Genomic DNA, 25,072 nt, shown 5'->3' with positions numbered 1-25,072 from the left:
AATTTAATAATAGGCATTTAATTCAAAATGTGATAGTTTTGGTTACTATAACGCACTTTTTAGAAAAACTAATTTTATTTTTTCTAGTAAAGAAGATTCTTATAATAGTTAATACTTAAAAATACAGTTAAATAATTTATTTTGCACTTAAATTTGAAAAAGTAATTTTCTAGTAAAAATTTTAAATTAACGTTTCAGTATTAAATTAAATTTTACATAAATTATTGTGTATAAAATTTTAAAAGAATAGAATTACATTTAAAACAATAATTCAAAATTTTCTGTTTTTACAGAAAGTTTAAGCATTTCAATTTAGATGAATTTTTTCCAGATAAAATCAATTGCTACCCTCGGTGAGGGTACATTTGGTAAAGTAGCAAAAGCTGTTGATCTTTGCTCGTAAGTATTTTAATGTTTATAATTTAATGTTACTATAATTTTCCAATTACTTATATATAATTGAATTTTTAAGAAAATTATTTATTGAAATTTGTTAGTAATCATTATCAAAATTTTCATAAATTTATTTTATTCTTATGTAGAAATCCAAAATTTATATCTTTTGAATTAAATAAATCATTTAAGTCTAGAATTTAAAATAAATGTAGCTATAGACTCTGAAAGTTGATGTAATAAAATAATAAATCTGTAATAGAAAGGTAGAAAATACAAAAATCAATAATCAAACTTTTCATATTTTAACAAACTTTTTAATAATTCATTATAATCTACTTTGGCTTTAAATTCAATACAAAATATAAATATGGGAAGAATATAATATAAAATAACATTTTTGAAAGTCATATTCAATAGATCATAAATTGTTCAATTTATGGTAATATATTAAGTTATTATTTGAAATTAGAATGTTTGATTTAAGCAATAAATTTGTCATTATTCTTGTTTCAAAAAAGATATTAATATCCTTACAGTTAAAATATTTATTAACTATTAATTATACGAATAAAGATTCTTTTTAAAATTCTGATCTAAGAAAAATGGAAGTTACATACTTTTAAACAGATTAAATAAATAAATATATATTCATTTTTTTAGATTTTTGAAATTTTATTATAGGATTTTTTCACTAATTTTTCGGCTTAGAATTGTTTTATATAATAAATAAAAACAATATTGTATCATTATTATTAAAAAATTTTAATCTTATTAAATTGTGGAATAAACTTTTATATGTATGACTTCTAGATGAAGTTTTGTTTTTAATTTTAGTATTATAATACACATTAGCTGCATTGTATGTATTTATTTTTAGTAGCAACTGATTGGTGCTAAGAAATAAAAATAACCTATATAGAGAAACGAAACATTTTTACAGTAATTTATCTGTAATAGGTATTTTGAGAGAAGTAGATAATGTTTTTGTTTAGAAAAATTTTTGGCATTTATTGATTTGGACTTAAAATAATGAAATATAAATATATTTTTCCAACCAAATATAAGGAAAACTTACATTCATTTTTATGTGGTTATTATTTAATTAGAGAGTTGAGTTATTTTTAATTTGAATATTTATTTAAAGTAGTATTCTTTATTACAGTTAGATTTTAATTGTAATGAAGAAACTTTATATTGTTTTAACAAAATTTATGTAAAGCATATATAGATAAATTATAAAGCATAGGATTTATATCTACTTTAATAGCAATTATTCAAATCAATGTAAAAATGTTTCAAAGAAAATAATCTGTTGAAGTCAGTGCTAACTTTAGAAAAGTACTATATGTATAATAATAAATCAGAACATTGCTTGGATAAAAAGGAAAACACTTAAGATGCCAGCTAGTATTGTTGGAACATTGCCTTTGTATTTCTTGTTATTATTTGGCAAAATGTTAATACTGAAACTTGAGTACTAGTTGATACATCTGTCAAGAAATTGGGTTATTTTATATAATTATTAAGAAATTAATTTTTTTTTATTTGAAGAAATAAAATACTGTTATAAAAATTTTGTCTTTAATACATTTTTCATATGCATAACAGGGATGATGTGGTGTGTGTGTGTGTATATATATATATATATATGCATATACATATGTATAATGTTTGTTTTTATTTTTTATGCATTTGGAATACAGTTTGAGCAAAAGCAATTAAACTTTTCAAAGATCATCTTTTCATGAAAGAGGAGGCCAGCAACTACAATTTGTTGAATAAAATTTATTTGCCATTTGCAAGAAGCCTCTTTTCTATGTGACCAGTGAAACTGTATCATTGAATTAGTGAGTTACTCAATAACATATGAAAAAGTACAAAATATGTATAAGAGGGTATGCACAGGTGCTGAGTTTGAATCTTCACTTCATTTTCTGTCTGGTTTAATAAGGAAATTATAAAAAAAAATTGTATGTTTTGGATTATCTTCTTGTTTAGGGAGATTGGATGCAAGGGATTGAAAAACATCAATTTCTTGCCTGCCAATCTCCTACCTGCATGCAGCTCATGCCTGACCAAGTAGATTGCAACATTTTTCTTGTTTGGAGTACTAGTGAGCAGAATCTCAATAGAGAGTATAAGACATATTTTGCATTTTTAAGAATAGTAGGCTTGAACTTTTGGTTCAATCTATTTGCCTCAAAATATGATTGATTTCCAATTACTAATCAAATCCACTTGTGAGAAAACAACTTGAGGATTTTGAGGTTGTAACTGTTAGAGGTAGCAAGTTCAAATCTGTAGTGTATTAACTTTGAGATCTTATTAGTTATTCAAAATCCAATAAGAAACTGGTTACTAAGAAAGTCGTTAATGAAAATTATATTTTCATAAGAGGTCAAATGCAGATGGTAAATTTGAACCTGAAGTTGAAAAATCAGAAATATATGATGATTGCAACAAAAATAGTTCTGTCTGGAAACAGTCTTTATTAAAAAAATCTTATGAATCAAACATTCTATCTTATGATAGATTAGTATTTTAAGCTTTTCATATAGTTTTGATATATGTATTTATCTCACCAAAGTAGAAATCTGAAAAAAATCAAAATACTCTAAAAAGGAGGGTGAAATCAAGCAATGACAAAAATTTATTTGATGAAATGCATTCATATTCAAAAGTTTTTTAAAAATATTCTACATTCTATATCTGGACAATGCTGGATAACTCTGTTATAGTGAAACGTTCATTAACAGATACTTTTGAATTGCAGATACCTCTAATTAATAGACAATTTTACAATCCCCATACCCGTTAAATAGGACATCTGTTATATTTATTTCTAAATAACAGACACCGTTGTCCATAGCCAACCTTACAAAAACATAATGTTCTGCCTTCAATATTCTGAAAAAATTAATTATGTATGGAATATTTTAAGTGAAAAGAATCAGCTCAAATACGCTTTGAGACAACATAGGCGTCAAATAAAGATGGCTTAAAATAAGAATAGGGAGGATGGCAGGTTGTAAGGAACAATATTTTTTATCTTTTAGAGAAGTTTTATCTGGTTAAGTTGTCAATCACCATTTATTGTTAGGTGTATTAATGTTATTAAACTTCTTATTGTTGGAATTAAGCTTATGATACCAAAAACTATAAATCAGTTACTGGAAAAAATAAATAAAAATGTTCGAAGTGTTACAGTTACCTGATAACTAAAAAGCAGCCAAATCCCTGTATTGATTTTTATTAGTATTAGTAAAAAGTCACTTAGATCATAAATGACATTTATGTAATTGTTAAATGTAACAATTTCAAATATATTTTCTACCCCTTGAAGTGGATAGCAAATTGCCTTTGTAACTTGACATTCGAATGACATTTAATTAAAAACAAGATTTTTACAGCTGCAAAAATAAATAATACATCATATATAATCCATTGTATTCTTTACTATATGATCACCAGGTTAAGATACAGTATAGCCACCAGCATGTACTATACCTCTGAATAACAGATAAAATTCTTGGTACTGATGGTGTTTGCTATTTGGAGGTTATATTGTATTATGTATATGTTTTATACATACTGTATATACGCAAGATGTGTCTATTAAGTTCAGGGACTTAATTTATTTTTAAAAAATGCTTTTGAAAGAAATGATTCAATTTAGTGTTAATAAGAATACCAAATAATAAATTATAGTAATAAATGTTAGTTTGAAGTTTAATACATCTAAACATGCATACACGCAGTAACTGATTACAATATATCTTTATATATGACTTATGATAGAATTCCATTGTAAGTTGGGGACTGCTTACAATTTGCTATCAACTGTTCTATTGTCCACCTTTAAATTCTGCCATTTTGATAGCACCAATAGTAGAAGTTATTTTGGACATTATATATTTGTGGAAAACAGAATTTTGTATTCAATATTTATTAAACTATGCTTTAAAGTTTAGCTGAAAAACAACATTCTTTAGTTATTTCAAGAAACTAATGCATAAGCTCTTAAATGCACTTCAATATAGGTGTGTATGGTTTATCTGTGAGTATGAGGAAAACACTATTTTGTATGAGGGAAGTATAGCATTAGTATTAAAATGGAAAATGTAGCACTTTCAGTAGGTGACCATTACAAATATATATAAATGGAATTAAGCTAAGACAGGAGGGATAATTGAGCAATAGGAAACAGGAAAAAACAAGAAAATGCAGTTTAAAAGGCTGAAAGGAATATGGTGGAATGCCAAAATCTTAAAAAGAAAATAGAATATTGTAAGAAGTATATTATATATTATGTGGAGCCAAAATGTACAGAATATCAAAAACAGATGAAAGAAAGCTGGCTGAGTATAGTTGAAATTGAAGTACTGACAACATTATATAGATTATTATTCATGAACAAAGTAAAAAAAATTTAAGAATTGATGAACATGAAGGAATTAATGAATTTAATCACATAACTTCACCATATTAACTGCTATCTTTTCTCGCTTATTTCATCAATAATTAATGTATAAAGAGGCTTAAAATCTTTTATATTAATAATTTTTATTTTCAAATGATCATGCACATCCATTTTCATCCATCATGTTTTTGGTTATTTAAGGTAACACCAATCTACATTATCTCAGATAATTGAAATTTTACTGTAATAATTTTGGAGTTGTTTTTATTTACACTTTCATCATGTGTATGTGTGTGTTTTTTTTGATAAGTTATAGAATAAAATGTGATTACTAATGTAACAGTCTTTCCATAGTTTTGGTTTAAGCCTCTGTCAAATCATAAAGCTAAATGCTAAATAGATAAATTTATCTAGTATAGAGTAGTAAAAGAATGAGAATTTAGAACTTAAAATATGTGACCATCATAAATATTTAGGAATAAAATTTTATGTTAAAATGTTTAAAAAAAAGCATGATGATGATGATATATTTGAGTCTATTCCTTCTGATGATTCTGAGCAGACGAGTAAAGTGAAAGTGGCAAAGAAAATAACAATGTCATTGGATTGGTATCAAAGCCAAAAAAATAGTTTTCATAAAGTGAGAAGATGGGTATTATCATATAATCTCAACCACTGACAGATTCTGAAAGTGATAGTGATAAAAGAAATAAAAAAAAACTGTTCATGCTGATGATGTGCCCTTTCCATTAATTCTAATTACAAATGGAAATGGTGCTGCCGTTATGTCTACATCCATGTTTAGTGACTATGTTGGAGTGTTAAGAAAATTGTATGATGATGATAAATTAGAATATGTATTACTTATTTGAGCACACTAATAGATAACATTATATTCCAAATAAATCTGCATGAAACCCAAAATAATAAAACATTCAAGAATATTAAGACTATAGAGGAAGTTTTGTTAGGAATAAACATTCTTATGAATGTAAAGAACCACATAATTATTGCAACTGTTAGTTGTCAATTTGTCATAACAAATTGAGAGATATTTAATAAATCACTACTTACCTTAATTTCTAGCATTCAATTTAATAAAAGAATACATATATTTGGCTACGTGTGCTATTATTTATTGTATGTTGTTCCAGCTTTTTAAAGAAATATTTATATAGAAGAGATATTTATATTTCCTCACTGATGTCAGTGAAAAGTTTTAGCAGAATTCATTCTAATATACATACAAATGGTAATTTTATAAATATCAAGTAAAGAGAACACTAATTATAATAAATTACATAAAATTAGGCCTGTAATTAATTATTTGTTAAAGACATTCGAAGAAAATTGTGCACCTATCAAAGAACAGAGCATTGATGAAAGTATGATAAAGTTTAAATTAAGGATAGAATTTGGATTCAAGCATTATATGCCACAAAAGCCAGTGAAGATATTTTTATAAAATTTGGATATTGGCAGATAATATTGGTTATATTTGTGGTTTTCAAATTTATACATATATATTGACAATTTCTTTACAAGTGTATCTGTATTAAGTAATTTGTAAAATGTAGGGTTACCATCATGTGGAAAAGTAATATTCAACCACAAAAGATTACTAGCACTGAAAATGTGTACTGTACTACAGAGAGATAAATGTGATTGGTTGATTCAGATGAGCTTGTAGGGGTGAAATGAAAACAGATGTACTGTAATGATGATGTCCTCAATTGATGATCCAATAAACATGCAACAACTAATAAAGGGAAAAAATGGCAGTACTGTTCAAATTCAGTGTTTCCAAGTTGTCAACATATCCTATATTTGAAATATACAAGACAAGGCTGACAAGTTAAAATCTTTTTATGCCATTGACAAAAATCAAAAGACTGACTTTTGGCATTTTGTTTATATAATTGTAGTAAATACTTTCATTCTCTATTGTCAAAGTTTTTAGGCAAAATGATCATGCTTTTAGAAGCTTTTGAAGCAGAGTAGCTGTAGAATTAGTTGAAAGAAATTCTCTCAAGGTTAGCCCAGTGGTACAGAAATGTGATTCAGAAAGTCCAAAATTGAAAAGATTCTTATAAACCTTTTCAGCAACAAACTACAAATAAATTTATGGTGTAATGAAGCTATATTTAATTTAGTTTGTTACTTTGTAAATGAAATACAATAATTATAATGAATAAATATCATTATAAACTTTAAATTCAAATAAAAATAACTTATTAAATTAAAAAAAGTTAATATATGAACAATATTTTGATTGAAATATGTTTAAATCTTCTAATCAGTATATAATTTTCTTATTGCTACAATGACATATTTTTAAATAATAGTAATTTTTTTAGGAATTTTATATTGGTTCTTATAAATTATTAAACTGAAATAAATAGTTTAAATTTATAGTAATTATTTATTTAATTTTCAGGGAGCTTACAGTGGCTCTGAAAATAATCAAAAATGTAGAAAAATACAGAGAAGCAGCAAAGTTGGAGATAAATGTTCTGAAAAAACTTGCTGATGCTGATCCAGATAGCAAACAGTAAGGCTATTGGAGTTTAACTTTTTAATTTTATTCTAAGAATTATGAAAAATTTATCAAATTTTATGATAATCATAAGCTAAGATGTTTTTATTTTAAGGCTCTGTAAAGTTTTAAATTATAATAAGTTAATTTATGATAAATTCAAATTTGTTGCTGCTGCTGCTAATTTATTTTTACATTAAGAAATATAAGTTTCTAAACTTTTATTAACAAATTGTTATATTAAAAGAATCTCCATTATACAGTATTACCGTATTAGCCCGAATATAACGCGACCCAAATTTAAGCGATCAAAATTTTCATAAAGATATTTAGAAAAAAAATAATACTCATAAAAGAATTCAAAGAAAGTAAAATTCAATCAGATAAGCATTTATTTAGGTATTTATAGCTAATAACACAGGTTACATTCATGTCAATAAAATTAAGTAATGTAAAACAAAATTAATATTACGTAAGTAACAACAAAAAACGGAAATGTTTATTCAGAATCTGAACTGTTTTCAGAATGAGAACTCATTGACTTCCGTTATTCATTATTGACTTTCGCGTTAGGGGGTAAAGCGGGTCTATTGACAAATTTTCTCGCAGTAGTACGAAATTTCTACTGACTTAACTTGAATGAGTCATATTTCTTCCCCATTTACAAACAAACCTGATGGCAATCGGTGAAACATGAGATAAATTACAGCGAGTTGAAATTTGATATGTTTATTTTTTGCGTTTTATGTATCAAATTACATTAAATTCGACACAAATAAAGCATTTTTGTCAATATAAAAATATTTTACATTGTTTAAAAGTAGAGAAAATAAAGAAAAGAAAGATGTAATAATAATTTTTCGAGCAAAGCCAAAAATTTCACAATTTTAAGATAAAAAATGGCGTCTGTGAGAGCCCACGTGACTAAAAGGTGGTCGAAAAATCACGTGACTAATGAACTTCGAACAAGCGGAGACATAGCCTTACTATAGTAGCGCTATGCAAACAAAAGTGCAGGCCTACTAACTAGATCACATGGTTCTTTTGAAGTGGTCGGTCGAGCTAGGTCTGACGTTCAGTCGCGTTTCAATCTCTGTAGGAAAATGTCCTTGTTTATACTACATTCCATTACTTAAACCCCGAATTTAGCGCGAGTCGATTTTTTAACAGAAAATAAATGGTCGAAAAATATCGCGTTATATTCGGGCTAATACGGTAATTATATATATATACAGTATAATACAAAATCATGATACTGAATTACTTAATTTGATTTTTACTAAACTATAGATCTAAGGTTGAAAGTGTGCTCATAAGCATATGCTAGGTGTTCTGCAGATTAACTCAGTTATTTTTGCAAAATGTAGCACTATGCTGTTTAACCATAGAAAAGAACATTTTCATGCACAACATATCTTTTATGTTAGGTTACCAAATAGACATACATTGGCACACATCTACTCTTAATCTAAGGTAATACTAAGATTCTAAGATGCACTTTTTCTCAACATAAACATCTCTAAAAATTAATGGCATCTTAGAATTGCAAAAGAAATTTTTTTTTGAGTTTTTCCATTCTTTCCAAATGTGAAGTGTGAATCAGTACATTGTATCACACATGGGAGTCTTATTGGGAACAAAGGAGAAGCTTGATTGCTGGAAATCTATGTTGACACCATAGAATTGTTTATATACAGTATATATAAATTTTTATATTAAATACAATTATCTAATCTATGTATTAAAAATTTTACAACTAGATGAGATTTGTTGGAAACATTTTCAACTCCTTTAGTCAGCTTCAGCCAAACAGTTTGTGGACTTCTAAAATATGTTATGGAACATAATATTTGAATAAACTGTCTGTAGAATATTACTAGTTTTTAAGCTTTTAAACATACAATTTGTGACATTAGGTTATATTTTTAATACTCAATCTGAAGAATGGTTACACGTTTATAAAAAAAGTTTGGAACAAATTAGAACATTTATTGTTTTTAAGTATTTAAAATTTTTAGAAAATCATTAAGAATTTGAAAATGAAAAAGAAAAGAGGTTTAAATTATACTATGATTTATTATTGATAATAAAATACATAGTATTATTTGAACATAAGTACTACTGACATCAGTTTTATCTTGTTAATTAACTGAGTGATGTCAATCTATCCAGTATTATTTTCTAACCTTTGTTTAGGTCAGCTGTATCATTTGAGTTATTGCTTGGAAATACAATGAATATAGAGTTGTTCTAACATCCTGATTGTGACCCTTTCCTACATTCCTTTATTAATGCTGGTTTTTATCACTTAACATTTACTTTTTTGTCATAGATCCACTGGGCTATGATAAGGAAGTAGATGTTTTATTTAAACAAATAACCAATAGCAAAATAAAAGAAAGTACAGTAGCCTCTCGTCCCTCATTATATCACGGATTCGGATATATCTTGCTTTTTTGGTGAGAATAAAATACTGTATTTTATTGCATTGTCCTTGAAACTACTACTGCAGGTGGAGCAATAAATTCATCAAGATCTAAATAAGCAAAACAGATGGACAGATCAATTATCATTTATCTTTCTTTTTGATATTAGAAGTTGTTTGTTTATTGGTTCTAAATACTTGTTTAAAAGTTTCTGTGAAATTTCGAATTCACTGCGTAATGTGTAAGGAAAGATTTCTTTATTTCTGAACAGAAAGTTCTAAAATTTTTATACAGTAGTAACTTTATTTTTTTAGAGAATTTTTACTCTGTAATTATATAAGTTTTGATGTTCTATTATATGTTCAATTACTGTGTTTATAATATTTATTGAGAAATATAAATTACACAAATTTTTAATAGGTGATTTATTGTGAAATATAGTACTGTATAATAAAATTGCAACTGATATTTTGTTTTTATATCGACAGTATTTGTCTTTAAATGTCACTGTTAAAGAGACAATAAAGCTAAATGGGTGTTCATGCTATCAATGGGTACGTTTAATACGATATAACCAGCGAATAAAATTTAATATTGCAAAACTAAACTTATTTTATATCAGAAACACTAGTTGATGAAAGAATAGAGGATAGCCATTCCATACCATGTTTAATCTGTTTAGTATAAGCCCAGAATTTTTAGTACTCAGTTATATTACACTTTTTGTTTGTCTCCTGACAAGTGTGATATAACAAAGGGCTACTATATTGTAATTTAAAATAATGTGGAGGAATAAATCTTCAAAAACACAGAGATGATGCTAAAAAAAATCACTGTGCTTTGATCTGTAGCAGAGGTCTCCTATCTATTACCCAAGACAAATTTATCTGGCCTTTGTAGCTCATTTTCACCAACAAGCTTTATATCAACATTCAAAACTTGTTCAAAAAAGCATAAATTGTGAAAAGTCAACTAGAATTAATAGACATTGCTTTAAATGCTTTTTTTTTTTTTTTTATAAAAACCTGTTTAAAGAGTGTGTTAAATTTTCACAAATCCCCACCAGAAGAGAATTTTAAGCCTTAAGAAGTTTGCACAGAGGATATATATATTTATATTTATTTATTTCTATGAATTTTTGTGAAAAATTTTTTTTGAAAATGAAATATATAAAATCAAAATATTAGACATCACTGTTCAATGAATATATAAAAAAGATTTAACATTGCCCAAATTTTGTTGCAAATTTCACATTCATTTGTTACATAGAAATAAAAAAATCTTTGGTTATATCTTTTGTACCTGGCTCTTAACTTGTGTTTTTACAATTTATGTGGCCCTTCTCAAAAGAGATTGGAGACCCTTGTTCTTTAGGCATCATTAGTCAAACACTAACATATATAGCACTCACAATATATAGTTTTTTAAAGCTCTCAGAATTTTCTGATAGTGTACTTTATGCCTTTTCAATAATACCATTTTGTTTTACTGTGAGAAGTATAGTGGTAAATGTCACTTAAGATAATTTTGAAATTTATAAAAATGAATTAAAATAATTATATTTCTCTCTTTCCAGTTTGTGTGTAAAGATGCTAGATTGGTTTGACTATCATGGTCATATGTGTATAGCATTTGAAATGCTAGGACTGAGTGTGTTTGACTTTTTGGTAAGTAGATATTAAAATAAGCTTTATTATTTAGCTAATGGATAAGGTTATTTCCAAAGAAATTCATAACTTGCAGAATAGAAAGGAATTGATCAAACAGGCTAGCATTGCACATGCATGACAGTACTTAGTGAAGTAGCTCTGTCCAGAGTGAAATTTTTTTAAATATTTGAATATTCACAAAAATTGGTGGAAATAAGTTTTCTGTTAAGAATGTGGTATTCAGTGAGATATTCAAAAAGTAAAATGTAAAAATTATAAACTGATTTCAAATTTTGAAAATATATTCAAAAATCTTTATTCCTTTCACAAGTGAATTTTGTTAAGAAAGAAGAGATGAATAGCCTTTATGAAAATATATACAGATTTTATTCAGTGTGAATGAGATTCGAAATTCTAATGATATGACATTGAACTAATTGGCAAGTCATTTTCTGATCAAACCAAATATTTAATGGATTCTGGCTAATATGATTTTTAAAAAAAGCATGTTTCAAAATAACAAAAAATGAGCCTAGAATGAATTGGTTTTTATACATGAATGAAATATAATAGTTTGCCATTTAAGTTATCTCATTGTTAATAAGGAAGAACTATGAGAACTCAAATACAGTATAATTATGATTTTCGTATGGTTTGTGTCTATTTGCATAAGCATAGATTTGTGCAAATAAGACCAATTATTTATATAAATATATTAAAATTAGGGATCTATAATATGAATGATAAGTAATGATCAATGTACAATTTTTAATTTATTTTATTTGAATTAGTTAACATTAAGAGACAGTTATAATTAATATAATTAAAAGAAAACTAAACAAAATTTATAATGGACTGTCATTTAAAAAATGTTACTCTCAATTAGCAGGAATTAGTTTTTGAAACCAATGTGTTTATAAATAATTTAAAATTAGTTTTAACTGAAATATCATTAGATAATATTTTCCTTATTATGAAACTACATATTTAATGTAATACTTCAATAATCATTATATGTTAAACTAATAAGGAATTTTAGGTTATTGTCCAGACAAGTTATTAAATATATTAATAACAGCTTTTATTTTAAATCAGTGAAATCAAAAAAATTATGATAAAATATAATAATAAAAATATTAACTTGTTTTCATCTAATCATGACAATAATTTATTATAATTTATTAAATATATTTTTATTTTTTAATGTATAATAGCCTGCATAAGACTACAAACTTTTCTGTATTTATTTTTACAGAAAGATAATAATTATCAACCGTATCCTATAGATCAAGTCAGGCATATTGGTTATTCTGTGAAATGTAAGTTTAATTTTAAATGCACTAGGCTAATTTTATTGCAGTAGTAAAATCTAATGTATTTTTTTTTTTTTTTTTTTACAGTTGTACATGATAATCATTTGTCTCATACCGATCTTAAACCAGAAAATATACTTTTTGTAAATTCAGATTATGATATTAGTTATAATCCCAAAAAAGTAAGTATTTTTATGGATATTCATTATTAGGACTTGAATTTTTTTAATGTACCTTTATTATTACTTTTTTTAATTCTAGCAAAAGAGAGATATGCGCAGGGTTAGAAATACAGATATAAGGTTGATAGATTTTGGCTCAGCAACATTTGATCATGAACATCACAGTACAATAGTTTCAACTCGCCATTATCGTGCCCCTGAAGTTATATTAGGTAATTAATTATATTTACTTAAATCTCAAAATTATAAATATTTTGAACAAAGTCTTATGAGGAGTGATTTGATATTTTATAAAATTAGTTTGGGTAAAGGTAGAATAATATAATCAGTTTTAGAAAGTAAAAATTTTATTTTAATTATATTTATACTGTCACCCTTATCTGCAAGCACTCAGTATAGAAGAATTTGATGCTGCTGTTTTTTTTATTTCTTTGTTATTTTAGACAAAATATTCATTATAACAAGTGCTAACTGATATTTAAGAACAACAAAATATTCTAGTTACAAGTTTGATGAGATTGAAATTTCTGTGCTCCAATTATATGGCTCATAGTTTTCAATCCTTTTTTTTCATTCCAGTTATATTTTTGTTCTTAGAATAAAAATATAATTGAGAAATATTTTTCAAAGATAAGTGATGGCAACAATTGCCACCATTCATCTCTGAAAAAGACTTGTAACAATTATTTCATTTTCTCAAGCAAACACCTCTCTATGATTAAAATTTCATTTATTAAATACAATTTTATATTGTTTTCTGCTTGCTTTCTTACTATCAAATTAAGAAAGGTTTTATATTTTTTATTAGTTTCTTTTATATCAGATGAAAAGCTAATTAATACTTTTATTTAATTTTATTTAGAATTATTGGTTGATAAGTAAATATATTTTATATCATTTTAATGTTAATTGGAAATATAGATAGGTTGACTGAGTTATTCCAGAACAAAATTAAGAAATACTGCGAGATTTTTTAACTATGGTTGCAATTCCAAATATATCACTTCTGTTATTGTGATAAATAGAAATCCCTCTTGAAAAGGATGAAATAGAAATTAATAATAAAATACTGAAACATGTAAAAAGAAAAAATTACTTCATCACATTCAATTTATAGTAGCCCCTCATTATAATGCTTATTTGGATGTTTTTTTTTTTTTCAAATATAGACACACTTGAGTGAATAATTGATAAGTACAGACATTGGTTATACTGTGTTATCTGATATATTACTCATTTGGTTTGTCTGACTACATATGCAAGATAACAATGGGCTACTGTATTATATTTTTATCTTATATAACATACTCGTAATAAACTACCTTTTATTTCAATATGTAAATGTTTATCACATTTTAAGAAAAATTTGAATGCAGATAGCTTAATGAGACTGCAAAGAATGTGTAGAATGGTAAAGAAGTATGGAATTAATTTAAAAATTCTAAATAATATTTGAGAAAGAGATTTGTGTATTTAAAGGAAATTTAAATATATTACATTTATCTTCTTTACTAGTTTAATTTTTTTGTATAATACTGATCTAATCTTTAAAGTATTAATGTTAAGCCTGATTTAGACAAAGCTTAAGTTGCCAAAAATTGTTATATGCGATTAAAACACTTCTCTATTTTGTTTAAATGACTGTGCTGCTACATGTTTTTCCATGTAGCAGCACACACCTGTTTATGAACAACCATGTTTCAGAGCATCAAAAAAATTGAATTTTTATGACTGAAAACATGGGCAGACAAATCAGCTTAAAGCATTATTTGATATGTACAATAATTTCATGTGCATTTTAAAATATGGCAATTGTATGATCAACAAACTGCTTGATATAAACTTATTAATCAAAAACTTTATATCAAAAATATGAAATTGGAGACACAGAAACTATTGTAAAAAGAGTTGAGAGGAGTGTTTATTCATACTTGTTGAGCAATTAGCTAAATTACTTTAAAGGCAATGAAAATTTGTTGAAAAGGTGTCCACTTAAACATTTATCCAGGGTTAAAGAGATCTTTTCAGCATTTCACAAATGTGTGCATATGGTACATGCTTGTTCTAGTGCTAAAATAACCACAGGGAATCAATTTAAGATGATTTAGCATAACATACAAATAATCTCTGACTGTAAAGGATAAAGACAGTATTGCAGAAATTGGTATAAAAAGTGAGCTTTGTTCTGCTAGAGAACGTGTTCAAAACAACTGCCTTTGATGGTAGTTGCACATGTAAATGATTGAGTGTGACATTATGTAAATGTTAATGATTGCATGTAGCATTCCTAATGTCACGATTTTTCATATGCATCTCTTCAGTTTGTTGATGTTATGCAATGCTGCAGGGTATGCTTCATACCTGCACTTTTAGATAACCCCACAGGAAAAATCCAGAAGCGTCAAGTCTAGAGAACATGATCATGGAACAGGACTGTTCTGTCCTATCCAGTGGTTGCCAAACTTCTCTGTGAGCCACTGACACTTCTGACCATGAATGAGATGGTGTGCCATTGTGCTGGTACCAAACCTGCTGTAGTTGTGCCAATGGCAAGTCTTCAAGCCATTGGTTCATTGTAGTATTTAGGATGTTCAGATATCAGTCACTGCTATTCAGAATGCTGTCAATGAATATGAGACCAGAAAGTTGCTCACCCCATATTCCACATCAGATGTTTAGGGTAAAATGCACTTTATATCACAGAGCATGCACTCCCCAGTGATGGTGCACATTGTAATGATCATAAAATTTCATTCTGAGAAAACAGTGCCTGGTCAATCCATAAAATGTGTTGAAATGGTTGGAGTTCATCATGCTGTAAATTTATCCTCACATTGTACCACTCAGTGCTGTGCAGTGTCCTCTGCACGTTATGCTGGTTGGAAATAGCTGTGGAATTGGTGCATATGATAGTGATATAATATCTGGTATATTTGTCTGCTGTAGTCCATATTGAAAGAGCTCTTTTGCTTCTGATTGATGTTTAAACTGTGGACACTGTGTATTTATAGTAGAGAAAATAGTTAAAATTAAAGTATTTTAGAGATTAATTTTTTTTGGAAATTTGTTTATTTTTAAGAGACTCTTCACTATATATATATATATAATCTCACAATGGCATGTACTGTACTTACAGGCTTTGTTGTTACTTTTGAATTGCCCAAGAAGAATTTCAAATCTCAAATATGCTTAAATTAATGTAAATGTTCAAGCATTCAACAACGCATGCACATGTGAAACACAGTATTGGCTGCTTACACTTTGTTTAAATCAAAAGTTTATTCTTTATCCTAATATTTGAATAAATAAAAAAAATATATCAGAAAAAAATTTAAACATTTATAATTCGTGCACTCTCTTAAAAGCAAATAATTATGATTTGGAAAAACTGTTACCAAAGCCATAAAGATGTATTTTGACTGTATTATTCTTTTCATATTTTCAGAACTTGGTTGGAATCAACCCTGTGATGTATGGAGTATAGGATGCATTTTATTTGAACTTTATTTGGGAATTACACTTTTTCAGGTTGGAATGTTTGTTTTTGTTATTAAATTCTTATTTTATAGCACTTTATTTATCTTCTTTTATTTTATTTTAGACACATGATAACAGAGAACATCTGGCAATGATGGAGCGTATATTAGGACCTCTTCCATATCGTATGTGTAGGAAAAGCAAGTAAGTATTTCTAAAATTACAGATGATAATTTATATTTATAGTCTGTTTAAGTTAAAAATAAATTGACTGAAAACAAACTGAACAAACTAAAAAGTATTCATTTGCTAATACTGTGCAATGACTGGTGGAAAATATTGTATATAGAACACATATTTATAAAACAAAGCATTTAATTGTTAAAACAATTATGAACATAGGTGAGGAATTCTGGGAAAGGGTGCTTTTTATTTTTTTCAAATGTTATGCTTAGTTGATACTGATTACAAGGGCTATGCCAGACTAAAGTCAAGGCATAGCTTTCCAAATAAGTGTTACATTATGATTGTGTTATTGGCATGTGTGTCAACATCTAGAAACTTCTAACAATGTGATGTGTTCAATATTGTAGTTATTATTATTATTCCAATCATTTTGAATTACTTTCAGTTATTTAATTTTATACAACTTTATTGATAAGACTATGTCTTGTTTATAAAATCGCACTGCCTGTTTGCTTGTACTGTACATGTCAGGAGTATGAAGATGTATGAAGGAGTACATGTCAGGAGTTGCAATTTGGTACAGAGTATTAAGTGCCCAAATCATGTGTGCATAAAAAAAACCAGACTTTTAGGTATTCAGGGGACCGAGAACCAAGTCAAAATAAAATACAAAATGCGACACTCTCTACAAACAGGCTACTGCCTGTTTGTAGCAGAGATTTGCACATGCATTGCTTATTGGGAACTTGGAAATGCAAACATTGCTAAATTGAATTTTGACAAACGAATCTTTGAAAAAACCCATTTACCTGTTCTGTGTTATTCCCAACATATCTCTGGTCACAATGTGCTGACCTTGACTGGTTGACCCGAGATATCTCGTTTCAGCATCAGAACATTTTTGAAAGTAGATGGCACTAGTTGTTATAAATTTATATTAAAACTAACTACTGAAATATAATTTTTCTTTTACATTTATTAATAAATATATATATTGTTTGTGCAAAATAAAAAAAATAGTTCCAGATGATACAATAGCCAGGATTATTTTTTTTTTTCAAAAAGGGGAAATTTTCATTTGGCATGGTCAAAAATTTAACCCAGGGTGACACGCAACAGAGAGAAATTTCGAAATTGTGGATAGGTTAATTTCACTGAAAATGCATTGTGGACGACCATTGATGGAACATTTATTACAGTACCACTTTTCATGGTTTACATCAAAAAGTGTAAAAAAACAACCATGATCGGAAACAAGGTTATTCTTGGGAGTTGTGAAGGTGATTCACAGTTTGGTTTAATGAGTTCTAGTAAAATTTTTGCTTGCTTTACCATGTGAAAATTGACATTGGGACAATGGTGTTTAGCCAGGACAATGGAAAAGTTTGCTTTGTTGGTGTTTGTTTTAAGGCAAGTTGGCAGTATTGATATAAGTTGGCAGTCTTTCTACTTGAGGCAAAATTATATAGTTAATTAAATTAGTAGTCTAAACACAGCACAAAAAATTTGACAGTTAGGTCAGGTATTAATATTAGTAATTTCACTACCTTATTACTTACATAGTATAGAATATTTATTACAATATATATATAAAATTATTTCAGCACACCAATGTTTATTAAAAATGTGAAACCAGTTAAGTGTTAAACTGTGATAAGGTTTTAAAATTTTGAAATGATTGAACCTACACAAAAATTGCTTACTGTCAATGTATATTTAAAAGTACTTTCTATAATTAATGTATATGATTCCCAAACATTTGCAGTAAGCAATTTTTGTATGGATTGTATTTATTTGAAACTTTTAATACCTTAACTTAGTTTAACATTTTTATAGTGGTTTCATATTTTCATTACGGTATATAAATAATGAGTTTTAAAATCACTTACTAACAAATGATTTTTTTTTTAATGCAGAACAAAATATTTTTATCATGGTCGATTAGATTGGGATGAGAAAAGTTCATCTGGAAGATATGTTAAAGAGAATTGCAAGCCATTACGTGTAAGTGCTAATTTATGTATCAATAATTATGTTTTTAAAATGTGATATTGCAGAGATTCATGACAAATGCCAAGTAAAATAGTATTTATAATGTCTTATCATTTAATGTTGGATAAGTATGTAATGTATGTGTTTCTGCTGATTTTAAATTTTAAAATAATAATACCAAGCATTTGCTGATTCATTACTTCAGGTTTAAGTGTAGAACATTTTTCTTGAAAAATGTCTTACATTTAAACCTCAGGTATGTTTGTTTATAAGAATCTCATTTTTCATAGATGGTATAAGGCAGCACCAATTTTGTTTTTCCATCAGTTTTTTATGATGATTTGTTTTATGTTATTAAAACAGATTCGAATAACCTGTTATGCTAATTTTGTTACTAATGTGGTAAATTTTATAGGTAATATTAATACAATTAATTTTAATTTAATTTAATACTGAATACTTTTATTGAATTTTTTTAACATAAAAGAATAAACGTCTTTCATTTTATTGAAGCTACTTTACCAAAAATTAAATCATTGATCATTAATTAGACATAAAGGCTCATTCATACTTTGTGAGAATGAAAAAGAGAAGAAAACAGCAGTAAATAGGTTTAGTGCATAACACTTCATGTATTATTACTAGTGAGATACTTCTTTTCTCTTTTGGTCAGTGTGAAAAACTGTCAGAAGCTATTTTTTCTCTGCTGGGTAGTCCACAATCCTTTTTGTCTTTAAATTCAGAACTGATAAAATTGAAATGATTAGAATTGGAGCTGCATAATGTTCGATAAATCATAATTTGTCATTGATATTTAAAACTTACTTAAAATATCAAAAACGTCCTTTTAGATCATCTTTGATTTCTTTTATTAGGTTATAATACTCTCCGCTTTTCTTCTTGAATTAAAAAACAAGATTTTGTGTGGTTTATAAGAATTTTGTGAGTCTAAAATGAAGTGTACTTAACTGCAAGTACCAAAAGCATATGCACGTTCCTCTTTTGAAATGTGAATGCCTATAAGAATAGAATAATAGAAAAGAAATACATTCTCTTCTCTTTAACATTCTGATGAAATATGAACTTGTTTTAATAAATTATATGAAATAATAGAACAGCAAAATTATCATATTGTATTTTTTGAATATGCCTTTCATCAAATTTGTCATAAGTGTTAATATTCTGTCACAGTTTCTTTTGAAATAAATGATTTTTTTTAGCAGGAAAGTTTTCATAAAAGTGTATTTTTCAAAATCAAATATTTATGCTGTTTTTACAGTAAAATTATAGTTTTTAATTTATTCCAAATACAAGACATAAAATAGCTTTATTAATGAACTTTACAAAATTTAAATAAATTTAGAGTAGAAGAAACTTTTTCTTGAAGCAATTATTAGTTGATATATAATGCATATGATGATAAATGCTGTTTAGCAGGTCATCCAACATTCATGGATATTGTTAATGTAATATAAGATAGATTATAAATGTTTTTTTTTCAGTATTTCAAACAATTAATGTAAAAATACAGTTTTATTCAAAAACTTTCATAACTTTTTTAAATATGTAATGAAAATGTCGAATTTGATCTTATCTCAGATTTATAAAAATACGAATGAATTCCTGAATACTTAAACTAAAATTTATAATTTCGTTAAATTGCTGATCCCATGAGGATTTTTTTTCCTTTCTCAATATAACATTTCAGTTATGAAAAGTAAATGAGGAAAAACTTTGTTTTATGTAGGAAGTAATTTGCCATAATTACATTTTGATATGTCTCCAGTACGGGTGGTATGTACTATACTTTTAATCACAGAAATACAGTAATTACATTTCGCAGATTTTACTTTAGTTGTAAAAATGCAAACGTAAGGGAATTTGTCATGAAAATGTAATGTTCTATAAAATAATTAACTCATTTCTATTATTAATAACTTAATAAATTTTCTATTTCAAGCTATATTTTATAGAATTATATTGAATAAAACAATAAGTGATTTAAAAATGTTTAATCCTTTTATTTGATGTTTTCAAGTTATTTTTAAAAATAGTTATTCAACTAATTCAGTTCTAATGTACTGTATGATATAGCAACTAATGAAGAGGATTGCATTGCAGAGGTATATGATGTCAGACGATGAAGATCATCAGCAGTTATTTGATCTTATATCTCAGATGCTGCAATACGAACCATCTCAGCGAATTTCTCTGGACGATGCCATGAGTCATTCATTTTTTAGTAAACTTCCCAATTCGTTAAAATTGCACGAACTAGATAAAAGAAAAGAAATCGAAAATAGGGAGCGATCTCATAGTCTGAGCAGATGAAACGTCTATATTTATGTTTTTGATAAAAACTGTACAACATCTTGTCATCGCCGAGAGTATGTGACTGTAAAAATACATCGACATAAATCTGGCCATCATCAGATTCGTAGGAAGTTAATTCATATCATCATACAAACAACACGTACGTAGTCTAGATAATAATCGATCACTGTGTATAAAAAGTTTTTACATTGTTTCATTTGTGTTCTATTCTGTTGTATAATAATGCAATAAAGCCAATGTGTGTAAATTTAAATTTGTTGGTAATTTATAAATTTATAAAACATTTTAGTAAGAATTATTTTAGTAAGCAATATCTTATCGTTAAAAACAATGTTACGCCAATAAAGTATTTATCGTTTTTTAAGTACAAGTTAAATTGCAGGCAACATCTATTCTTTGAAGATATATATTCTACAAATAATACCTATTTTTTCGTATTGAACACAGTTTGCTTCTTACGTTATTGATGAAACCAGATTTTGTCAAAAATTTAATCTGTAGTATTCAAAATTTTATTTGAAACGAAATTATTTCCTATTTAGAGTTCATGTATTGATTGGTCGAAATCATAACGTTATTTATAATGTAAGTCATCTTATTGAAATGCTGACAGTTTTGAACTTATCATTGCTATTGTCGGGATGGTTTGCTGTTCAGTTGATAAGGGATTGATTGAATATATCATTTCTCACGCTGCGAGTGCACCAAATTTATATTTAGTCGTCAGCAGAGACCCCTTTGCACACAACGTTATTAGTATAAGAATATGTATTGGTTCGTTGTAATAATTGGAAGACAAGATGTAGGCTAAATCAGAAAATGATCTTAATGATCACATTAACCTTATCCAGTTTTTTTTAAAGAAGTGTGTATTATGCTTTGAAATATCTTTAATTAATATTTATCGTTTGATTTTGGAAATATTTTTCTGTAAATATGTGTAACTCTTTTTCATGTAATCTTTTGTTATTAATTATACGTAGAGTTAATATAACTTGTACAAACATTTAAAGTTTGTTAGTAAAACTAATAAAATTTCGAATTTATAATCTGTTGGGTAATCCTGTCAATTGACTCCAGCATGATATCGAAAGTTGCACCTAATTAAATGAGACTTAAAGTACTAACAAGAGGGGGTTTCTCGTATTAGTCTTACATTTTAATAAAATATGTCATCCGATACAGGAAAAATATACGATGCATATTTTTCTCTTTATCTCGAGTCAGCTGTCACGAGAAATAGGGATTTAATTAATTCATGTCTGTATATCGCACTGGTGGCTCAGTGGTAGCATTCATCTGGATTGGGAATGTCTAGGGATTATTCTGCTCGAGGACTTTGTATTTTTCTTTACATTTAAACGTTAAAAAGTAATGTTTAAGACTAATTGTTTACAATAAGCACATGAAATGAAGGCATTTCTATCATAATCGAATGAACAATTTGTTTCGGGAAATATGAATTTTACAACGACAACAGAATAACTTGTATGTTCTCTTCTATCATACATCCTGAATTTTGCCATGCATATACAGTATTAACATATGTTTAAAAATATGAGCATATAATTAGTTATACGTAAATGATAAGAGAGTTAAAATAAATTTTGTTTAATTTAAAAAGGTTGCATCATTGAGTTCCATTCTGATCATTATATTGTTATAATCTTGAATTGCAAAAAATCATTCAGATCAGTGCCACCTGCGCTATATCTAATGCATCACATTAGAATATTTTAGTTTCTCATTTCTCTCGAACGACGACTTGCAGACAAAAGAAAAAATACGGGTCGTCGTATTTTTCCCTTTATGGAACGATATATACTGTATATTAGCTACGTTGAGGCCGAAGTTTTCAACGCGAAAACGTGTACGTCGGACGTTCGGTGCCGCTTTCCTGTAAGCTTAGAAGTTTGACAATGGCGTTTGGAAAGTCAGCGGAATCATGCTCGATATTCCAAAGGCCATTGCCAAATTTCTAGGCTTACAGGAAAGCGGCACCGAACGTCCGACGTACACGTTTTCGCGTTGAAAACTTCGGCCTCAACCTCGCTATTATTAAAATGAAGCCTGACCTAAGAAAACTCTCCCTTGTAAGTGTAATTCAGTAAATATGATTACAAATTGCAGCCGGCATTGCGACCATGTCACTATAAATAATTGCTCGTAGTTATAGTTTTTGTGAGAACTTTGCTTTCAATTTGTGAAAATATTTACTACGAAAAACCACACTTTGACCTTTGTCATGTTACGAACCACAATATTGAAGTTAAAATCCTTCTAAGAGGTAATATGTAGTTAATAATTGTGGGAAATAGAAGAAGCGTTGCATTTGCCCATCAAAAATAGACAAAGAAAACATGCCAGTAAGTGCAAGAGACATATGTAGTAAATGCCAGTGGCGTGCCGTCATTGGAAGTGCCGCATCCACCTTCCAATGACCTTCCCTTTGTCTTCTAAAATATAAATTTTCATACTTTAACGTACTGTGAATTAATTAAAATTAATATTTTAGTATAACTGCATTATGTATCTTATTAAAAAATTCTATACTATATGTGAAAAAAACAATAAGATTGCTAATGTATATTCGAATGTCAGTGGCGGAATGGAAGCGCTTCTGAGACAGCTTTCACGGCGAGAAGCGTGAAAGCTGTCTCGGATGGTGTAAAGCAGCCAGATGGCATTGGCGCATACGCTTTACAGAGCACCAACCTCAGCCGGTTTAGCTGGTGGAAACTACACACGTGTAACGCTTCCAACGATTCTATCCCTTAGCCACTGGGTAGGGAGCTATCTGACTAAGTGAATTGTTTGATTTAAAAAGTAAAAAGTATTCAATGTTATTTTTATGTACGTTTTTTTTGCAAAGTTATATTTAATTACAATATAATTAAAAGAAAATTATAATTATATTGACAGATTTTCAGACATAAAATCTTTAGAATTTTTATCACTTTTAGATGTTTTCATAATATTAAAATTATTAACAATTTTTCCAAGCGTGTTTTAATTTTGTTAAATTAAGTAAATTTTATGGGAAATTTTTTGATTTATCTAAATTACGTAGTGAATCGCAATATTTATATTCGTGTCCGGACTATATTGACAAGTAACTCTTAGACATAAAACATATTACAATTAATGCCGATCCGAACAAAGACGTACTAAAAGAATTATATGATTTAATATCATTAATTTTTACGGCACCATCTACTAGTGGGTCTGTTGAGCGCAGTTTTTTGACCACGGAGCGAATTCATACATGGCCAGGAACACTCGGTCGGAGGAAAAATTGTCGTCGCTAGCGTTGCTTTCGATAAAAAAAGTGCTTTTAAATACGTCGATGGAGTCGACGACCAGCGACTTTTATGATAAAGTAATTAACGACTTTGCGGAAAAAATGGCCGAACAGAGTTAGTTTAAAAACAAGTTTAAATAAAGTTTTATAAACTATCATTGTTTGTATCATATCAATTTGTATTATGTATGTATTATTTGTATTTTAGAACTAAAATACGTAAATTGTTTATTTTTGTCATTTCCAAGCATTTGTTTAAAACTTCTATGGAAATGTGATGTACCGGACAGGTCTGACCCGTCACGAAAGACGCGAAAAAACGGTCAATTTAGAGAAAAATTTATTAGTTTAAAAAAACATAGTAAAAGTCGTTCGTAGTCGAACACCCATTGTTTTTATCAAACTGTCAGGCAGAAACCATAAATCGCGGAAGGAAGTCGTCCTATGATCGGTGGAAGATCGAATTCATCTTCGATTTTGACTTTTCTCACGCTCCAGGCAAGAGTCTCGTTACGCTTAGTAACGAGGGACCAACCACTCGGGAAGGTGATTGAGGGAGAACGACCAATCAAAATGGATAAAAGAAAGAACGGAGATTGATATAATCTCCGACAATCGAGGACACCTGGCACTCGGTTAACGTTCCGAATAACCAAAACGCCGCGTGTGAACGCGGAAAAAAAAACGACTTCTCATCTATTGTGCCAACCTGTAACCCGTGCCATTTCGGACTTAGACCGTGTCCCCGACTCCAACGGACGAAGTCTCCCCGTGCCTTACAGACTTGTCAACGCCACTATCCCGGGCCACCTTCGATCGACCATCGAAGAACCACATCGACGCCCAGGATGTCCGAACGG

General features: G+C 27.9%; 1 protein-coding gene across 2 annotated transcripts; it reads left to right on the top strand.

The window, feature by feature from the left end:
* The first annotated feature begins 240 nt into the window (after positions 1-240).
* On the top strand, positions 241-21,164 carry LOC136973960 (serine/threonine-protein kinase Doa-like). Of its 2 annotated transcripts, none has more exons than XM_067268734.1 (10): positions 241-399; positions 7,254-7,367; positions 11,355-11,445; positions 12,683-12,746; positions 12,828-12,922; positions 13,002-13,134; positions 16,368-16,450; positions 16,524-16,603; positions 18,502-18,589; positions 20,699-21,164. In XM_067268734.1, the coding sequence occupies exons 1-10, from the start codon at positions 317-319 to the stop codon at positions 20,906-20,908; spliced, it is 1,041 nt and encodes a 346-aa protein (XP_067124835.1). In that variant the 5' UTR covers positions 241-316; the 3' UTR covers positions 20,909-21,164. The 2 variants fall into 2 exon arrangements, with proteins under 2 accessions (XP_067124835.1, XP_067124834.1); XM_067268733.1 differs by having other exon boundaries at positions 242-399; positions 20,672-21,164.
* The last annotated feature ends 3,908 nt before the right edge of the window (positions 21,165-25,072 follow it).

This window comes from Centruroides vittatus, unplaced genomic scaffold (assembly GCF_030686945.1).
Source record: "Centruroides vittatus isolate TY-2023 unplaced genomic scaffold, ASM3068694v2 contig_3329, whole genome shotgun sequence".
Taxonomy (NCBI): Eukaryota; Metazoa; Arthropoda; class Arachnida; order Scorpiones; family Buthidae; genus Centruroides; species Centruroides vittatus.
This window is presented reverse-complemented; position numbering and strand designations above follow the sequence as displayed.

Coding starts and splice junctions, on each gene's coding strand:
- LOC136973960 (XM_067268733.1), top strand. CDS start 317: ATGAATTTTTTCCAGATAAAATCAATTGCTACCCTCGGTGAGGGTACA. Junction 12,923..13,001: donor TTAGTTATAATCCCAAAAAA/GTAAGTATTTTT, acceptor TTTTAATTCTAG/CAAAAGAGAGATATGCGCAG. Junction 18,590..20,671: donor AGAATTGCAAGCCATTACGT/GTAAGTGCTAAT, acceptor TGTATGATATAG/CAACTAATGAAGAGGATTGC.